Here is a 20,442-nt window from a genome sequence, read left to right as displayed (position 1 = left end):
GCTGTCAAATGTGAGAAATATGTGAGCCTCACCTGTGAGTTTAAATGTTCTAAGGACCACATTTTATAATGTAAAAAGAAAGAAGTGAAATTTTAATATATTTTATTTAACCCAGTATACACAGATTATCATAATTTTCACATGTCATCAATATAAAAATTAACACTTTTTTTCATACCAACCAGGGCATCCCAAAGTCAGTAGAAAACCCAGGAAATACTGACTTTTTCTGTGCCCTAGTTGTTATTTTTATCCATTCTCAAGCACAAAAACTATATGGAACAGTGTCAACCAGAATATTGATTTCAAAAACATTTACTGCTAACCTAACACCCTAACAGCTATTATAATTTTTATACATTCCCTTCTAGTCTTTGTCCATATGCACAGTTCAATAAGGGCATATGCAATTTCGTATTTTCCTTTTTCCATAAGAGTGACTCTCATATTTTCCATGTTTCTACATATGTTTTATATTTTAAGATTATTTTGTATTTAAAAATCATACTGACATTTATCATAAAATAAATAAAAATTTTCTTTAAAATTTAAAAGGTGAAACCTAAAATTACTTATAACTTCATTACCTAGAAAAAAACACCATGTGCTGTGATGTTTCTTTTCACTTTATTTCAATGCATACATGTTTTTACATCACTGAGCTCTTATTATAGATAATTTTGTATCATGCTTTTATAAATTAACATTATTTCATAAGCACTTTTATAAATACTTCATAAACATGTTAATGACTGAAATAATATTTTATTATTCAGCTAAATATAATTTGCATAATTCACCAACTCCCTCCCACTACAGGACTTACCTACTGTTGATTACACACCCATTTTAACCATTTGGTTTGTTTTTACCTTTAAGTAATATAATAGAAACTATAATAAACTTTTTTTGTAAAGCTTTTCTGTATTTTCAATATTTTTCTAAAAAGGAATACCAATAAAAGAGTTATTGGGTCAAATGAATATATTTTTAAATCAATATTCTGTGTTACTATTCTGATTTTGAAAGCAATGAGTGTCTATAAGGAATATTAAATACAGCAAACCAAATTTCAAAACAGAGTAATTCCTACTTCACATAAACCTCCCATCTCCAAGGAATAGCCTTTTAACATTCTTTTTAGTATTTTTCTAGTGTATGCTTTTAAAATATATGCCTTAGATTTTACCATATAACCTACTTTATTTTCTGTTTTCTTTCATTTAGCACTGTCTTCTGATTTTTCTAAACATCATTCTATCAAAAATATTCCCCCATTGAGATAAACAGCAGTTCATTAATGGATACAAAAATACAGTGAAATACAAGAAATAAGAAATAGGATAATGTTTACAAAAGTTCTATTATTTCCCGATATTTCAATTATTACAATTTTTGTTGTTATAGATAAGGCCCAAAGAATATCTTCATGAATAAAAAGTAACTTGTCTCCAACTTTGAATTTCTCTTAGGCAAAATTTTACCACATGAAGATTTACTTCTACATACCTGTTCTGTAACTGTGTGAAAATCAGACCAAGACTACATGAATCTCAAAGCACTCCAAATCATACAGTCAAGTTGGTCAAAGCACACTCACTTTAACTCCATGCCTGGGTGGGTGACCATCCCAGGAGACAGGCTGCCCCTGTGCCTCTCCATTTCACCTTTGTTCTTGTGAGTACTGCTCCTCACATGGTTGGCTACTGCACCAGCCAGTCACAAAATATACATCACCTTTTATCTTTGTAGTTTTTATGTTACTGTTTACTATTTCAATACCACACACTAATACTGCACAGATTTATAGGTTTCAGTTAATCATTGAACATTACTGAAAACTAAGAAAAATTTTAAAATAGACTCTCAGTAAATGAGTAAGCAAGTGGGTAAATCAACTATTTCCAGAGTTTTAGCTATGAGTAAGGTCTCTATAAGATCAAATTAAAGTATCAGATAATCTTTACTAGTAAGTGAATACACACACACACACACACACACACGTATTAGTACTTTTATAGAGTTATTCAATGTCCTTGCCTTCCCAATCTTACTTTTCCAGTAAGTCTTAATTTCCTCAACTTAAAATTCAATTATAGGGCATTTTAGGAAAAAAAGAAAACCTTCATGATCAGGTAACAGCTATTGTATCTTATTCTTCTTCTCCCGGAAGACATTTTTATTTATTTATTTATTTATTTATTTATTTATTTATTTATTATTTTTTTGAGACGGAGTCTCACTCTGTCGCCCAGGCTAGAGTGCAGTGGCGGGATCTCTGCTCACTGCAAGCTCCGCCTCCTGGGTTCACGCTATTCTCCTGCCTCAGGCTCCCGAGTAGCTGGGATTACAGGCGCCCACCACCATGCCTGGCTACTTTTTTTGTATTTTTAGTAGAGACGGGGTTTCACCATGTTCACCAGGACGGTCTCGATCTCCTGACCTCATGATCCACCAGCCTCAGCCTCCCAAAGGGCTGGGATTACAGGCGTGAGCCACCGCACCCGACCTTGACAAATTTTTTAAAGTGGGATTATTGGTCAATAAAGAAGAATATCTCACATTTAATATATAGATTGAGGCTTTGTCTTTTCCTCTTTCACTCATCTGTTTAACATTATTCAAAGACCTATTATTTGTCAATTTCTGTGCTCACGTATACACCTCATTTCCTATGACTCAAGCCTTTTTTTGAATAGGTATTGATTTAAAACATATGTGTTAAAAAGCACACACATGTGCGTTTGCAATAAGTAAACATAATATAGAGAAAAGCAAGCAGATAAAAAATGCCAGTGAGGTGATAAGTAAAGGACGCATTTTAGTGTAAAGGTCTGGTATATACAATACCTACCCCTAGCATCAAGTTTAAAAATACATACATTCATTCAACCATCACATACTGCAGAACACGTAAGTTCCAAGCCCTCTAAGCACTTAAAAGGTAAGAACAAATACAACTCAACAACTGTCCTGTAGAACTCTGCCACATTTTCAAAATTTCAATAGGTAGAATTCATATATACTTTGTAAATACAATCATAGACTTGACAGGCAAGGGGAATTTGAAGTCAGTTAACCCCTCACCAGGGCACAGTGCTGAGCCAGACTAATCAAGACAGAAATCCCATCATGCTACTCTTTAAAATGGTAAACAACATAGATTTCATCCCCCTCCTTGGTAAATCTATTCTGGCATTCATACCATAAAAAATGATCCTCAGTATCTACTTCAATACTACCTCCAGAAAATGCAAAATTAATAGTTTGTTCTTGTATGAACATCATCTGGCTGTGACACCACATTTACTATTTTTATGGTACAACCAGAAGATGGGCAAGTAGCCAAATGATAAGATTAAAGTTCCTCATACCCATACTTGGCATGTTTTAGAGAGCTGAGTTCAAGAATGAATGATGTCTCTATTGCTGAAATACATCAAGTAGGCTGATTTTGAACTTACCATTCATTCCATCGCACTTTGAATTCCCAACATTGAAGCAGGAAGTTTTCATGTTGCCAGGAAGGACATTCCACCATTTATATTCAAAGCCAAGTGCAGGCTCTGTTCCTGCTGGACATGGTCTACATTCTACAGGAGACGAGTAAGGTCAAAAATTAAAATTAAACTGCAACTGGACAACTTCCTCTTTCTCTGTTGCAAACACTACTGCATTACAATTAGCAGGGAGAGAAGTGGAAAAAAAGATATTGGACTACCAGTTCCCTCAGGATGTAATAACTCTTCAAAAGAAATCTGGAAAGAACAAAATTCTAGATATAGTATACATATATACATACCCTTGACTAAAATGTAAAAGGAAAAGGACAGAAACAAAATCTTTAAAAATAATTTTTTCCTTCATGTCTGGGAGTAGCCGTTAACACTTAATCACCCTCCATAAAAAGACTAATTATGAGACAAGTTCAAGTTCTCCTGAATGTGACCTTAGAATCAGTTCCTCCACCTTATGAATAAAGAAAGATTTCACTCTTCCTATTGGTTATTCAACTTAACAGAATATTAATACCATTTATGAACTGATTAATTGAAATTCAAAATATTGACTATGTTGAGAAATGGCTGGTAGTTGAGGGCTTGAGGGGCTGGGAAAGTGCTGGGTTTATAAATAAGCCTGATTTAAACTGACATCTGCAAAATTGAAAGAGAATGGTCTTTTCCAACCATTTTTAAATGTAGCCACTTCGCATCATCACATCAGTAAAAAAAAAGGAGTAGGGAAAGAAAGCATTTTGCAACCATTTATACCTGCTGCAAAAGTACTACAGACGACATTTTTAAATGTCATTCTCGATGATGAGCCAGATATTATCCACCATCCTACAGACAAGAAAATTGAGCTTCAAAAGGTTTAAACAACTTGGACAAATCACACTGTTGGTAGCATGGGGGATACAGATTCAAATCCAAGTCAGTTTGACTTCAGAGTCCTTTTTATGCTATCTCTCAAAGGCTCTGGATAGTAAGCATACAACATGGCTATATTCAAGCCATCTATCTGCAACTAAAATATTACAGTTGACTGTAATTTTTGTCTACTAAAACTAAAGAAATTCTGTAACCACTTTCCATTAAAAAAAAAATTCAGAAAATGGTCACAGTAGTCCAACAAGATCATTTTGCTAAAGGCCCAGTTATTGGACCAATTGACATCCTACCTTTGGTTCCATCTGAAAATGTTCCAGGAGGACAGGGATGGCAAGAAGATGATCCATTGTTATAAAATCCAGGGTTGCAAGGTGGACAATCCTTCTTCTCTCCAGAAGGGGGCAATCTAATAGCATCTGTGAGATCCTCCCGGCAGATTTTGGGCTCTATCCACTTGTACATTATCTGTGTCTACAAAAAAAAAAAAAAAAAAAAAAAAAAAAGTCATATGGCATGCTTATAACAAAAATCTTAAACTGACAGCATAGGAAAAGTGCAAATGAATAGAAGGGCCAGCCGACAGATGCTAAAACATCAGTGACAAAATGAGAGAAGAGAGAGAACTTTGGTGGGGAAATGACTGTTACTTCCAAATGTTTTTACCCTAAGCTATAGGTGGCCTTCCTTCATACGTAGCATGTTCCTCATCACAAAATAACTGTTTAAAATATAGGTAACCTGCTTATCACCCTTACTCTTCTATCCAGTCATTCCCTTTATTCCATAGCTGACATAAGTTTCTATGCAGCAACTTGTTTTTTTTTTATTTTGAGACTTCCACTACCCTCTTCCTTTCCTCCAACAGCACATTTCATTATGCTTTGCACATAGCAATCACAAAAAGGTTTTTTTCCAAAAAGAATACATCAAGATTCAAATTTCAATCCTGTTAGTTCCTAATATTGGTAGTGTTTCTCTGAGTCTCTTTCGACAACCTGATGTTAGACTACAAGAGCTGTAGCTAAAATATTTACCCCAGAGGTTTCTAGGTCCTGATCCATGTGCTCTGAACATCATGATTAAGATAGCCTCTGCCTTCAAGGAGAGCAGTCTTTTAAACTCTGCCCTTTTATTCTCTCACACACATGCATTCACCCCCACACAAAGCAAAATATAAGAAAACAGCAGTAACTCAGCCAAACCCCAAAAGCCGATATTACCAATTTTTTTTTTCTCATTTTTAAACCAGAAATACCAAATGGGTTAGCCATTCCAAAACAAAATTGATATCTCAGTGGAGGAAAATAGAAAAGGTATTCTAAATGCAAAAATATAAATAAATCAACTATTTAATAACTAAATACGGCATTTTTAAAACAGACTAAAAGTTCCTTTTCTTAAACACATAATCTGCTAAAAGTATTTTTTATTCTTTAAAACAACTTCTGCAATAGGAAATCTACTATTAAAGCTGGGGAACCAAAATAAAAGGCAATTGTCCATAGCTATTTCCAGTTAGTAGAAAATCATGTATAGTAACTCCTTTAGGCACCCAGTTTTATTCTCAAGTATTCTTATGGAAGAGTAGATTAACTTATCTGAAGAAAGATGCTTAAGAAAATGATTTAAAGTAAAAGTCTCAAAATAATTATAAATAACATTTTTTCTTTTTACAACTCTATTTTTCCACATTCATTTTATGACTTGCGTCATGAAACACTTTAGCCAGCCACTTCACACACCTGCCTTTCTTACCATCTGTAAAATAATGGCTGTTCCTGCTGGGGACTCCTAAATAATTGGAAAAATACATTAGATACTATATCCACAGGGGCCCTCAACTCCCCTTAAGAAAAGCAATATAAAATTCAGAGAATCTAAGCAAATGAAACATCATCATACTGGGGAGATTCCTTTCTTAAAATTCTGGTTTAACAAGCATATAAAACAAATTTCAAATCCTACTTAATTCACTATCTTGATGATTTATTTTGACATTAATAAAAATGGATTGTGTTATGTGTAAGCTACTGCACTGTTGACAGTAGCTGGTTCCCATGTGGGAGTGGGGGGTGGTGCTGACACCCTGTACTAGGTAATCTTCTCAATCATTTTAAGAGGTACATATTACTATCCTCAAGTTTATAAATGAGGAAACACTCCAGATTAGAGCTCTTAATTTGCCCAAAAGCCAAACACAACTAATAAATGGTAAAGTAACACCAGTCAACAAGAGTCAGTTTGGTAAAGGTAAAAATAATAAAATATGCAAATATATTTTGAGAAGTCAGCTAACCACATGACTTTCAATACGTGCAAACTAACTTCTTAAAAATTAAAAAATGTACACCACTTTAAGATACTTAAAAATGTAGAAATCAAATTTCAAATGCTCTATAGTAAAAGTTTTATTTACAAAGCCTCTTGTTTCACATGGCAGATTGATTCTCTGCCTCTCTTTCTAATGGAGACAGATGCTTTCAAGTCTGGCTGACTAGGTAAAGATAATAATATTAATGATACTTAGAACCAGAGGGCTCCCAGTGCAGGTGAAAAATCAATAATCAATTCATTTTTTGGCAAGTTGAGATAAAATTATGAAATGTCTTATAAAACCAAAACCCTAATATAGCAAAATTTATCAGGTTATTATTAAGATCACAAAAGAGACCCAGTACCTGTATTCATATAAGCATGAAAAAAATACATTTTAAAAATCACACACAGTTTAAGAATCAATTGGAAGCTGATTTTCATATAAAAACAGAACTCAAAACTGGGAGGACTAAAATTTAGGCAAATTTTGAGACTGGCTTTGTCCAAGGTTGTCTCATTTCTTACTTCAGTTGTCACTTCACAAATGTACTAAGTCTTTATACATTGGCTGAACTCATCAGGGCTAAATTACATGTGTGTTTTAGAAGGTCTACCAACTGACCCTAACCTAACTGCCTTGTGTTCCATGATGTTCTGGCTCAGGTGGTCTCAGCCAAGCAGGCAATTTCTTATCTCCCAGCCGGTCTCAAACCTTGATCTTTTCCAGTTGCAAGCCACTGGGCACTCATCATTTGTCTCTCATGGAATTACCCACACCATGCTGCCAACTTGTATCTGACACCTCCTTCAAAGCCATGTTCAGCATGTACAGTTGTGCTAAGCAGGTCATCAGACTGCCCAAATACATACCAGCATTCACCTACCTTCCTTTTCTATGAAGGCTTTGCTGCTTTTCTCTTTTCCCATGTGTTTACCTCCTTCCCCTCTGATATGTTTTAGATTTCTGTCCCCATGCAAGTCTTATGTTGAATTGTAATCCCCAATGTTGGAGGTAAGGCCTGTTGGGAGGTGATTAGATCATGGGGGCAGATTTCCCCCTTGCTGTTCTTGTAACAGTGAGTTCTCATGAGATCTGGTTTAAAAGTGTATGGCACCTCCTCCTTCTCTCTCTTCCTCCTGCTCTGTTCACGTGAGACATGCCTGCTTCCCCTTCTACCATGATTATAAGTTTCCTGAGGTCTCCTCAGCCATGTTTCCTGTACAGCCTGCAGAATCATGAGCCAATTAAACTTCTTTTATTTATACGTTATCTGGTCTCAGGTACTTCCTTATAGCAGTGTGAGAACAGACTAATATATCCCCTAAATACTTAACAGCTTTGACTATCTTCTGCCTTTATGTGGAAGACACCATGGAAATTTAACATTTTACTGACAGTTTAGGGCTTTAAGCAAGAAAATGTTCTAAAATTAAATTGTGGTGACTATACTAAAAACACTGAATTATTATACTCATTGAATGAATGAATGATATGGTATGAGAAGTATATCTCAATAAAGCTGCTTTTAAAAAAAGAATGCTAAAAACAGACTATTCAAAAAATTTTATTTTAAACAATTCAGAAATCCCTAGTCTTTGAGAAATTCCATGTTCTCCCTTCTTCCTAATTAAGAAACATAGGCTCTGAGTATATTTGACTTGCTTAAATCCTGTGCACAGAAAAGCAGATCTAAAAACTGAATCCCTTTACACCCTATTTTTAATATCCCCTACATATATGTCCTGCTATATAATTTAGAAGTACTGTGTTACAGACATTGAGCATTTGGAATAATTTGCAACACTAAAGATCATTAAAAGGCAAATAAAATATCAGACATTTGAACACTAGCAAACTCTCTGTGATCCGGAGTTCACCTCTCCAGAGATGAAGAAGTTGTATAGCCTAATGCTTCCTTCTAAGAAGGCTCCCTTTTAAAATATCCTCCCTGCCAGGCACTCTTTGAGCCTCAGCAGAAAGTTCCCTAATTGAAAAAACATGCCATTTCAGTATTGGGCAGCTCTGTTTGTTAGAACATCACTACATCCCACTGGAATTTACCTTCTCTAAGTTCACCTGGGTTCTTCTTTTCTAAAATTTCCCTTCAAATACTTGAAATACCCTATTAAGGAAATTCTCACTGAGTACCTACTATGCATAGGACAAAATACTATGGGAGATTCAAGAATTAGGCAAACTGCTCTGAAAAAGGTTGTAGTCTAATAATGATAAGACAGGTTCACAGCTACTATAATGTAAAACCTAAAAAACATGAAAGGGATACAAAGCACTACAATTTGAAACAGACTATTTGAGTTAGAATTCCAGACCTAAGATCAGCTATGACCAGCTATGATCACAGGGAAGTTAGTTAACCTCATTAAGCCTCAGTTTTCTTATCTGAAAACTGGGTACAGGAATGTCTAACTTACACAGATGTTGAAAGAAATTAGAGGCAATGTTTGAATACACATACAAATACACACACATGCACATATGAAGAGAGTACGTTCACAAATATGGAAATGATAGCTGCCTGTGGTATTAACACTACCGTTACTGTTACGATAATTACTGTCTCATTATTATCTTCTCCAAGAGAAACACAAAATGCCATGAGTGACCAAAGGAAAGATATCAAATCTCTGTAAGACAAGTAGGAAACATCACAAAGACGATCACGATTTTCCATCCTTTGCTGTTTTCCTTCTACCTGAAAAAATATTTCCAAATATTTCAGTCATATTTTATACAAAATATCCTGGCCTCTGTCCTCTAGATTCTTCCCCTTTTGTCAAAATTTTCTCAAATTGTATGCCAAAGCCAGAACACAGCACTCAAAATGTGATAATCACTCATTCATTTACTAATTCTCACTAATTCAACAGACGTTTCACTACCTTCTATGTGCTAGGTACTACACTAGGCTTACAGATTTTTTTTTTAAATAAATAAGAACCAGTCCCTGTATACAGGAAGCTGAGAATCTGATAAGGGAAACGATCACGTATTTGTGATAAAGTGATCTTTTAATCTATAATCACTATGTAAGTATCAAGAAGGTATGTGCAAATTTCCATGGAAATTCTCAGTATACCAAGACAATCTCGCCAGACCTATTTATGATATTTAAGAGTATATGCTTTCTCTGAACCTGTGCAAAAGTCATTCTTTTTATTCTGGTAACTGTAACCATCTTTTTTTCTTTGGGAACTGATCTGTGTGATGCTGAAAGGAACTAGGAATTACAGAGTTTGGCCTCCCCAGCTACAGGAATTTGCAGGTGAACTAAGACATCCAATCAGAGTATCCAACACTCCTGGAGAGAATGATTGATTGGCTATGGGCTCATGATTCAAGCAAGACCAATCAGTCTTTTCTGAAGCTTCAGTCAGTGTTCGTAGTATCAAGAGCTGTGAGGATAATAGTGTCTTGGGTGGAGATGACAGTGAGCATCTAGCAACACCGGAAAGGGCTTGCCTGAGAAGGAAATCAAATTGAGCCAAGAATATTAGCATTACACAGCAAGATAACATCTTAAAATAATTTGTTCTATATTGACTTCCCAGTTAAATGAGTCAACAGGCTCCTGCCTCCTCCCCTCTCTGTTCCTCAGTTTTACATTGGTTTGAGTCAGGGCTCCCATCCAATTTCTGAAACATATTTTTTAAATTCATTACTAGAGAATTTATAATCATCCCCAAGCACCCGTTGAAAGGAAACATGTGAATCATGTCCCACAATAGGGGAGTGGCTGAGGGAGACAAACACTGCACAGGTTACTCTGCCTCAGTGTAATACCCAAAATAAACAGAAACTTAAGTATTTTCTGTTTACTAACTCCCAAACAAAAATAACCTTTTCCCCACTCCCTTTTGTAGTGGATATGAGACAACCTTTGTGGATACAATAGACAAATGAGAAACTTGCTATTTTTAACCATGAACAGCTTAATTGAAAACTATTCTTTGTATTCTTGCAGGGGAAGAATTTTCCCCACTTTAAATAGCTGTTGCATTTTTTATTTGGTGAGTTAGGTCTTTTAAAGCTTGAATTTCCCTGGAAATCTTCTTTGCAAGTATATTTTCTCTTTTCTCAATGTTTTTATATCTGAGAGTTTCTTTCACACAAATAAATTTTGATTTTACTAATTTGAGCTCATTGTTCAAGCACACTGGAGTCTTTCTGAATCTTAATTTTATCATTCTTATCTTTATTTATTCACAAATTGATATACATATTCTTAATGTCTTTATGAAGTTAATGATTTTTAAATAAAATGTTGAAAACTCATCTGACATATCTTCTTTGTATGAGTTACAGTATGTATAAATGACTTGCTATATTTACATTCCTATGGCAAATATATAAATATATCAAATATATATGATACTGTACTCTAAGCTGATAATCATTTATCAAATCAAACACTTTATATATGATTCTTCAGTTAGTCATACATCCACTTAACCATATCATTTAGTCCACAATTCATCTTATCCATAAGGAAATCATGAGATGCTCTGTCAAATATCCTGCTAATATTACAACACATCTTCTCTTGATTAACTCCTGCCCAGTGTCACTGTTACCTGGTGTAATGCCTACACAACATAGCTGAATTTCCACCCTGCCCTAACTGTGTTTATCTTTAAGAAACAGGATGCCTGTGATAAAAAGTTCCCTTTGTAACTAGACCAGCTGAGACTGGTTAGAACCAAGATAGATGACCAAATGACTTAAAGGATCTCAGGTTTCATTATAATCTCACAATTTTATTTCCATACTAAGTGACACTTCCGCCAGTGCCATGACAATGGCCAAAAGAAGCCATAAAAGGACAAAAAGGCAGGCAGCACTCTAGTTCCAGGAAGTTTACTGCCCATTTCTGGAAAACACATGAATATTCCTCCCCTTGCTTTTCATGTTCAATCCCTTCATTAGAGAAATCCTATATTTTAACTCCCTCACCCCTCACTAACAGAGAAGTTGTGAACCATGCTCCCACTTCTCAGTTCCATGACCCTCAAAAAAAGCTTGTAATGCTTGACATTCATTTTCAGTTCCACGTATTTGTTTCATGACACTGAACAGGGAAAGACCCCATCTTCTAGGGGACTAGGTTTGTTGGTAAAATCACTGATTAGTATTCTTTTGAGTTCAAACATCAAACACTGAATTTGTATATGTGCTTGTGTGCACCTATATGAGTGTACCTCATTTTATGTAAGAAGTAGGCACTAACTTTTTTAAACAAAGCATACATAAAACTTTCAACTCACTACTTAATTTTGTAGCGAATGTTTATTGAGAAGTGAATATTCTTTAATGTATCTATGTTATACATCTCTATTTTGCATATACTAAGCTTTAATTCAAGTAAGTCACATTTAGGAATCCTCATTTATTCACCACAGGGAATAATGTTATATAAAAATGTGTTGTCTCCTTGAGACTTTCATAACCTAACCATGGGCCAAGAACACCAAGTAATTATCCATGTTTGTTTACTTCTCTGCATCTGTATAGGCCCTTACACATCTTGATATGTAGTAAGTCCCACGAATATTTGGTGAGAGAATGCCTTACTGTATATATTAGAGGATTTAAATCCTTATATCTCTTCACCCAATTCAACCTGGTTTCCATGTTTTAAAATGGCTCTTTAAAGCCACCATTTAATCCAATGTTGCCAAATCCAATGGATACTTTTCAGCCCTCATCTAGGGTGATTGTTCAGGAGCATCAGCCTTCTTAAACACTCCAATCTCTGCAAATACTCTATCATAGTAACTCCCTTGGTTTCTCCCACTTCCCCAGCCATTTTCCTCAGGCACCATCCCTGTTCATCTCTTCTAGCTATGGCTGACTTCTAAGCCCACTCTATGATCTCCCTGAAAACTTTTACCCAATCCCAAGGCTTTAACTGCCAGCTATTTCCTATAATTTTCAGATTCACATAGCTAGCCCAGATGTTCTACTAAGCTCCAGACTGATGTACATAATGGCCCTTCCAACATCTCCTCTTGCCCCATCTCACAACATGGTCAAAACTGTACTCAGGGTCTTTCCTTCCTTGCCTCTAGACCTTCTCTCTAACCAAATAGTACCTCTACCAACCTACCTTTAATACTTTCCTCTCCCTCCATCTTATTAACCATCACATTTTGTGAACTTTACTTCCTATTTCTCTAATCCATACTCTTCTGTCTATTCCCTTTACTATCATTCACTTCCTTCTTCTCTCACCTGGAGAAGGGCATTATGAGACTTCTAAGTGTTCATTCTCTCTAGTCCCCTTCTAATCTTGTTTATAAAACACTGCCAAAGGGATCTATATGAAGTATAAATCCAATCACATTGCATCACTCTGATACCAAAAAACTTGCAGGGATTGCTAAATGCTCTTAGGATATAGGCCAAAATTCCTAATGTGGCCCTGTGAAACCATGCCTTTTCTAGCAAGAGCTTACAACATTAGCTGCACCTAATGCAATCCCTCGCCCACATCCCCACATTCTAGTCACACATTCTTTTAGTTCTTCAAATACACCATGCTCCTTCCCATGTCAGGTCTTCACCATCCCGCTCCCTCTATCAAAAATGCTCTCCTTCCACGGCCTTGCCCAGTGTTTAATACAGCCCTGAGGCCTTCCCAGACTGGGTAAGAACCTCATAAAATTCAAACTTCTCTGCTGTAGCACTAATCCCAATTGGAAATAATAATTTATTTTCTATGACTGACTGTTTATCTCTTCCTCTAGAATCTAGACCAATGGTTCTCAAAGTGCTGAGATTCTGGACCAGCAGAATCAGAATTACCTGGGACCGTCCTGGAAATGCAAATTTTCAGGCCTTCCTCCAGACCTACTAAATTAGAAAATATGGGACAGGGCCTTCCAGGTGAGATTGATGAACACTAATATTCGACAGCCACTGCTCTACATCTATGGAGACATTTACGTTTTTCTTCTATCCTTAGCTCTGCCCTCCTTACCCAGTATTCTGTAAATAACCAGTGCTCAGTAAAGATTTACTAAAAGTATGAATGAGCAAGCCATTCCATATTTTTCATGATGTTTATAAGAATCTCTTAATTAGAATAATTTCGATTACAAATTAAAATTTTCCTGAAAAATTTCCCCCACAGACAGAAAGAAATTTAAGCAATCTATTTTAAACTAAGATTCAAAATAAATACAGAAAACTTGTAACACTCCTATGTCATATCGATGGTAATGTTTGGAATCTATATGCCTCAATAGCTGATTTCCTTGTCAATCAACTTGATCCTCTCCAAGTAGGGCAAAATAAGATAAAGAGAACATAACAGGACAGAGAGAACCAACATATAGTCATTGAACAACCTGAGAGACATCATTAAACCACTGGCAAATCACCAGGCTATTCTCAGCAAGAACTAAACATCTATTTATGTATTTATTTAAAGAGACAGGGTCTTGTTACACTGCCCAGGCTGGAGTACAGTGGTTATTCACAGGTGCCATCATAGCACACTGCAGCCTCAAATTCCTGGCCTCAAGCAATCCTCATGCCTCAACCTCCTAAGCAGCTGAGACTACGGGTGCATGCCACTTCACCCAGCTAAAATGCCATTTTAAAAGATGAAACCAGAACAAATGAAAATGTTACCCAAAAAATCTCAAATTCACATGTGCAATCTAAACTTCATTACATATATTATTTCACTAAGTCCCCATTGCTTTACTTCTGAAGCTAGAAACATTTATCTTGAAATATCTTAAATCACTTTTGTTTTAAAAAAATCACTGAGTTTATAATGTGCTAGCACATTGTTTTCTTCTATAACAAGAACATGTTCAAATTTCACTCAGACACAACAGAAAAATATAATTTACGTGTATATGTGTATACAGCATGCCTGTGTGTACAACCATATACACATATGGGTCTATGCAGCTGTGTGTATTCTGCATATTATACATTTAATATAAGGTCTTACACCCATTAGGCCCAGGTCAAATAGATTTTGTCATGCTACTTACTGTCATTATACTCATGGATGTAATTAACATAATAAAAATACAGCTTTTGTATATTTTCATTGTAGATTAGACAAGATCCTATTATACATTAGATCCCATTCCTTTAAGCCTCAGTAACATGGAACTGTTATTATATAAAATAAACTAAATTTACTTTTGCCTTACTTATTAATAAAGCAAGTTTAAGAAAAGTCTACCTAAACAAACATAATCGAAATTGCTTTTCAATTCACCTTAATGGTACCTCTTTGCATATATTTTCTAAAAAAACAGCCCTTACTTGGCATTATGATAGGACTATCAGGACCTTACTTTACAACTCCTTGTCAGTTAACAGTTGTTAGTTTGAGTTACTCTTCTCACTGAAAGTAATAGTTCTACTTCTTATCGTTGCAATTTGCCACTAATTTAAACTAGAATGTACTTGCTCTTAACCATTCCAAATAATATTCCTTAAAAAAAAACTTAAGGACTTAAGGTAAGATTAAAAATAAAATAACAATCTAGATTAGAATCTAGGGATGCAAAAATAAGAGAAGAAAGTAATAAATTTCCTGACATCTATATGTGCTTTCCAAACCAAGTCAAGAAAATAAATGTCATTATTTCAAAGATGGAAACGTAAAGAAGCAACGATCCATAGCAGCCACTTTGATCTCAGTTTCCCCTCACTGACACAGGCTGGTGTAGGCTAATTCTTTAATTAAGAGGAGAGCAGGTCAACTGCAGAGCTCATGTGTGCATTTTTCCTCTGGCTATTTCTCATTGCAATTACACAGTAATCTGCCATAACCGAATAGCCCATGGCTGCATGGTTTTTACTGACAAAACCTACTGAGTAATCAAATAATTAAAGAGAAGTTATAAGAACTTTCCATCCTGTGAGTCACACTACACATTTTAAGGCTGTGCTCTCTCATGTTATTACTTCTGGAAAAAATATAACTGTTAAAAGTAGCAGTAATTTATTGAGCACTATGCACCAGGCACTGGGTTAGGAACTTTACATTAAATATCTTGAATGTTCTTATAGCAGCTTTATAAAGTAGGTGCCAATATCATCCCTATTATACAAATAAAAAAATTGAGAACTAGAGACATCAAATAAGTTACCCCCAGGGCTTAATTGCATATTTGAAATTCAAAGCCAGGAAGGCAGACTTCAAACCCTAGACTCTAAAATTTCCTCTTTACACTTACATACGTGTGTCATAAATCTCTCTCATGAACAAATTAGAGTCTGCTCAAACTGGAAAGAAGGTTGCAAAAATATGGGATGGAGTTGACGCAACACTGCTGGTACCTTTCCCTCTTCATCACATGGAGTATGGATCTGGAAATAGTCTTTTGTGGTACAGGGAGGGCGCTCTGTACACTCACTGGATCCTTCCTCTGCAACATAAAAAAAGCGTTTCAGAAATGGGTCAATTATTTTGCATCTAAGAAAAGGCAAAAAGCAAAACAGAAAAAGCAAACTAAAAAGTACAAATAAACTTACTGGGGCAATTCAGGTAGAACTACCCCGGTCTAAAGAAAATAAATGACTACATTTTTATTTTCCCTAGAGCAATAAGTGTTTCTATGATACACACGGAGTAGTGTATCACAGTTTTTCCCAGAAGATATTAGATTTCTTCCATCATCGCTGTACATTAGAAATTTGGAACAAATTAAAAGTTTCTACATATGTCTCTACACCAACAAATCATGTAAAAGTATAAACATTTTTAGATTAGTCTAAACATATCCATAGCAGTTACCTGTGGGGTGTGGAATAGAAAAACAAATCATAGACCTATATAGGGGAAAGTCATGCAGAAAGGGAGAAGATGTCATATTTTATCCATTCAACATCAATTCACTTCAGCACTTCGGTTTCAGCCACCACTGCTGTCATACTTTATGGGTGACCTCTGGCTTACAAATATACACTTGACCAACATACATTTAGAAAGAAAAAAGCAGAGTATATACTAGTTCTACCTGAAAATTGAGAGTCCTCTTTACACCTTATACATTCTTTGGCTCCTTTCTCAGAATAGGTGTTTCTGGGACACACTTGGCAGTTGAATGAACCTGGTTTGTTGCTGAATGTGCCTGGCTTGCAAGGAAAACATTCTGATGTGTATGCCACCCCTGTGCAGTAATGAAAAACAGAGCATGGGAGGAGGACCCAATACCAACAAGCAAATCAGCACCTACATCTGCATCTACCCAGAAGTGAGGGATAAACATTTACAGTAAGGTCAGCCCAAATCATTTATCTTATTCATCCAGCACTAAGAAAGCATTTACTGTGTGCAAGGAACTGCACAATCAAGTCAGCAAACAAGTGATGAAGTTTTGATAGAGGTATAGTACTTGTATTAACTGAGCTGTCAAAAGACAACTCCACTAACTCAAAAATGAGATAAACCCTAAGGTTCCCTCTAATTCTATAGGCCTGTAATTATCTGATCCTTATGATAACCTGTTCCCTTTTTTTTCCCCCACTGCTGATTAAGTCACAGGTAAGACCTAGGAATGGCTTGACTGCTCCTCTGGTTTGTAATTCCAGCCTTTGCCAGCAGATGTCCTTATGACTAATGAGTTAACACATTGTTCACAAAACAAGTCCACATTGAACATATTAAAATGCAAGCCAAAGTTTAATAAAGGAGAATCACTGCTTTAATTAAAAATACCCTTAATTGAGAATGAACCATGCCAGGGTTCATCAGCTGCTCTCCTGGGCCAGAAATTGCCCAGTTGGTTCAGACAAGCATAAAAGGTTTAGGAAAGAGTCAGGTCAAGATGTTTATTGTTATTTTTATGGATATAGCAGTGACCAGGTCATCAGTTCCCTGAGTAAGCCCAATGTCTGGCACAATAGACATTTCTCAGAGGAATAATAGGGTCTTATTAACGTTAACAGAGACATGTTTTTTGTTTACAGACATCTAAAATTGTCATCATGTTTACTTTTTTTGCAATGATTAAATAATTTAGTTCAAGTGTACGAGAAAAAAAGAAAACAACTGTCGATTTCTTGGGAGTAAAACCAGGGTCTCCAGACCTATATGATTTCCTAACATATTAATTTCTGTTCTATAAACCTTTGAACCAGCCAAACCAAAACTTTAATAAATATTTGGTAGTCACCAGTGACTACTAAACCAGACTGCCATGAAATACCTTCAATTGTGATATTTTTTACCAGCACGGGCTTGACTGCCTTAGAACCCATAAGGATGCCTGTAGTTCTCCAGTAGAGTATGTTTGTACCTGATTTCAGCATTACCTATAAAGAGAAACATAAAGGCACTCAGGTCAGATAAGCCATGCCATTTCCCACACCTAAAAGCTACTCCCTTACATACTTTTTCAATCCATATAATAAAACGCCATTAATTTAAAACCCACAGATTTAAGTCCACTGTTAATTCTGACCTAACCTCCGCTGAAGTTTATACTTTCTTAAGAGAAAAAAAAAATGGAGTTTGCTAATCCACAAAATATATTAAATAGAAAAGAAGAAATCTTCAAGTCTAAACAAACTCATAAAATGATTCTCAAACCATTTGCATGAAGTCTTAGTTTATATTTAAAAAGAATCCACTTTAGAGGGTGAAAGTCCCTCAGGCCACTTGTATATTTATAGGTTGCCACTATTTATAAGACCTTTGAGTTCTGAAAACAAAAGGCAACAGAATGAGTTTGTTTATTTTAAAAAAATATTTAATGAAAATACAGCAACAGTAACAAGAAAAAATAGGACAGTTCTTATGTGATAATCTGATTTAACTCTCTTACTCTAGAACATAAATAATACTACATGTAGTATTGGTTTCCTTTGCTACTGGAATATTTGCTAATTGTAAAATCAAACTAAGTTTCTTATAAATTTCATGTTCATCCAGGTAAGTGAACTAACTTTAAGAGTTCCTTGCTTTCTTATTCACCCCCCTTATTCTTCTATGCAGTCTCCGGCTGGACAAACTCAACCTGTAGAAAATTACAATCCACCCAACTATTTCAGTGAAGTAATAAATTAAGTAAAAGTAGTGCACTAAGCACTTTCCCTTGTATTAAATATTTTTAAGTGAAGAAAGCATATTTGTTTTTAAGGGTTACTTGTACCTTCAAAGCCCAGCTAACTGGGTGTTAAGGTATATGGATCTTAAATGTTATTAATATTATTCTCGGATATATAGATTTTTAAAAATATTCTGAAAGGGTACATTGTATTAATCACCCAAGGATGAGGTACCTGCTACAACCACAAAGACAAGGATTGATGGTCACTTATTGAAACAGAGCTCGATCTACATTGTAGGCACCATATTAGGCCCTTCCCACATATCTTCTGATTTAATCATGCAAAGATTGTTCCTATTTTGCAAATGAAAACATCAGACACAAAGAGATTAAGCAAATTGCCTAAAGAAACACAACTATAAACCGGAGTTAGATATTAAATCTATGTCTCACTCCAAAGAGACAGTGCCTCAAATAATAACAGATCCACTGAATCGTTACCTGATAATTGCCTTCAAGCATTTAAGGAGCTGTCCTGTAAGGAAGCAGGCAGTTACTTTACTTCATGTAACCAGAGAAGGTAGAATTTCAACCAATGTGTGGCAAATAGGGAGGAGGCAGGTTGAGGCTCCAAACATAGACAAATTTTGTGATAAACAGAGCTGTCCAACAAATGCAGACAGTATAGTACCCAACAAAACAAGCTTGAATATCACTTGTTGGGCACTGTGCAGCAAAAGATAAAAGGAATTCACAGATCCTTCCGATGACAAGAGCCACTAATTTGATCACATAAGACAGGCACATTTGTAAACTTAGAAACTCAAATGTTTTGTACATTAGTTTTGAACAGCCTTCTTTCTCATGGATGCCCCTTTGAAAGGGAGGAAAATTAGACTATGATGGGAAGGGAAAGAAAAGGAAACTAAGAAGAAAGAAAAAGGTAGGAAAAAGACCCTGAAAACTGGAAGCTGAGTCCATGAAACTAGGGGTAATTTTTTCCCTAAACAGAAATCATCAAATTAATAGTTAATTTTGACTTTTTTCTTAAAATACACTTTTTTTAAAGTTATGAAAGGAAGGGGAAGTTGGGAAAGAAGAAAAAAAGGTTGGAAAAAAAAAAAGAAGAAGGAAAAGTTGGGAAAGAAAAAGGAAATACAAAGAGACTTACAGAATGAGAGCCCCATTCTCCATTGTCTGTAAGTTTTACCCACTTGTCAGTGGTGGTGTCCATCTCCTGGCACTGATCATTTTGAATCTGTGGATTAAACACAAGAGCCCTAATAAAGTGTCTTGAATAACGGCTTTAATTAAATTTTGTATCCAGCACAGACTGCAAGAACCTCGTTCAATACATTCTAAACAATGGCCATGAGTAATTCTCAGTAAGTAAACATACCAAGACCTCTGGAGCCTAAGTGACAACTGTTTATGACTGAGTGGTTCTAAGTAAACTATCTTCATTATTGTAACAAAAAGCCTAGCTCATTAGAGAGAGGAATGTGGGAGAAGATTCACAATGCACGCTAACACAGTGACTAACACTGACAACGCACAGAAAGGAGACAAAGTACAAAACAACTACCCAACTTACCCAAACTTTGTCATAGCTTGCATTCACCATGTAGGCCCAATAGCATAAAAATCAACAAAGCTGTTCTTTATAATATTTGCAGCAGTAAAATTTTAA

General features: G+C 35.5%; 1 protein-coding gene across 5 annotated transcripts in view; it reads right to left on the bottom strand.

Moving 5' to 3' along the window:
- KIAA1324L (KIAA1324 like) overlaps positions 1-20,442 on the bottom strand; it is a 186,047-nt gene that overhangs the window by 47,065 nt on the left and 118,540 nt on the right. For 4 of the 5 annotated variants that reach the window (XM_023226621.3, XM_023226622.2, XM_023226623.3 and 1 more), the window contains 6 exons: positions 19,924-20,010; positions 17,910-18,015; positions 16,719-16,871; positions 16,039-16,127; positions 4,682-4,862; positions 3,465-3,593 (listed from right to left, as the gene is read on the bottom strand). In XM_023226621.3, the coding sequence (XP_023082389.1) occupies positions 3,465-3,593; positions 4,682-4,862; positions 16,039-16,127; positions 16,719-16,871; positions 17,910-18,015; positions 19,924-20,010 (745 nt within the window). Of the gene's footprint in view, positions 1-3,464; positions 3,594-4,681; positions 4,863-16,038; positions 16,128-16,718; positions 16,872-17,909; positions 18,016-19,253; positions 19,288-19,923; positions 20,011-20,442 lie in introns of all 5 variants that reach the window. The other variant, XM_023226625.2, reaches the window with a different exon arrangement.

This window comes from Piliocolobus tephrosceles, chromosome 8 (genome assembly GCF_002776525.5).
Source record: "Piliocolobus tephrosceles isolate RC106 chromosome 8, ASM277652v3, whole genome shotgun sequence".
NCBI classification, from domain to species: domain Eukaryota; kingdom Metazoa; phylum Chordata; class Mammalia; order Primates; family Cercopithecidae; genus Piliocolobus; species Piliocolobus tephrosceles.
The sequence above is the reverse complement of the archived record's forward strand: the minus strand, read 5'-3'. Positions and strand labels throughout refer to the sequence as shown.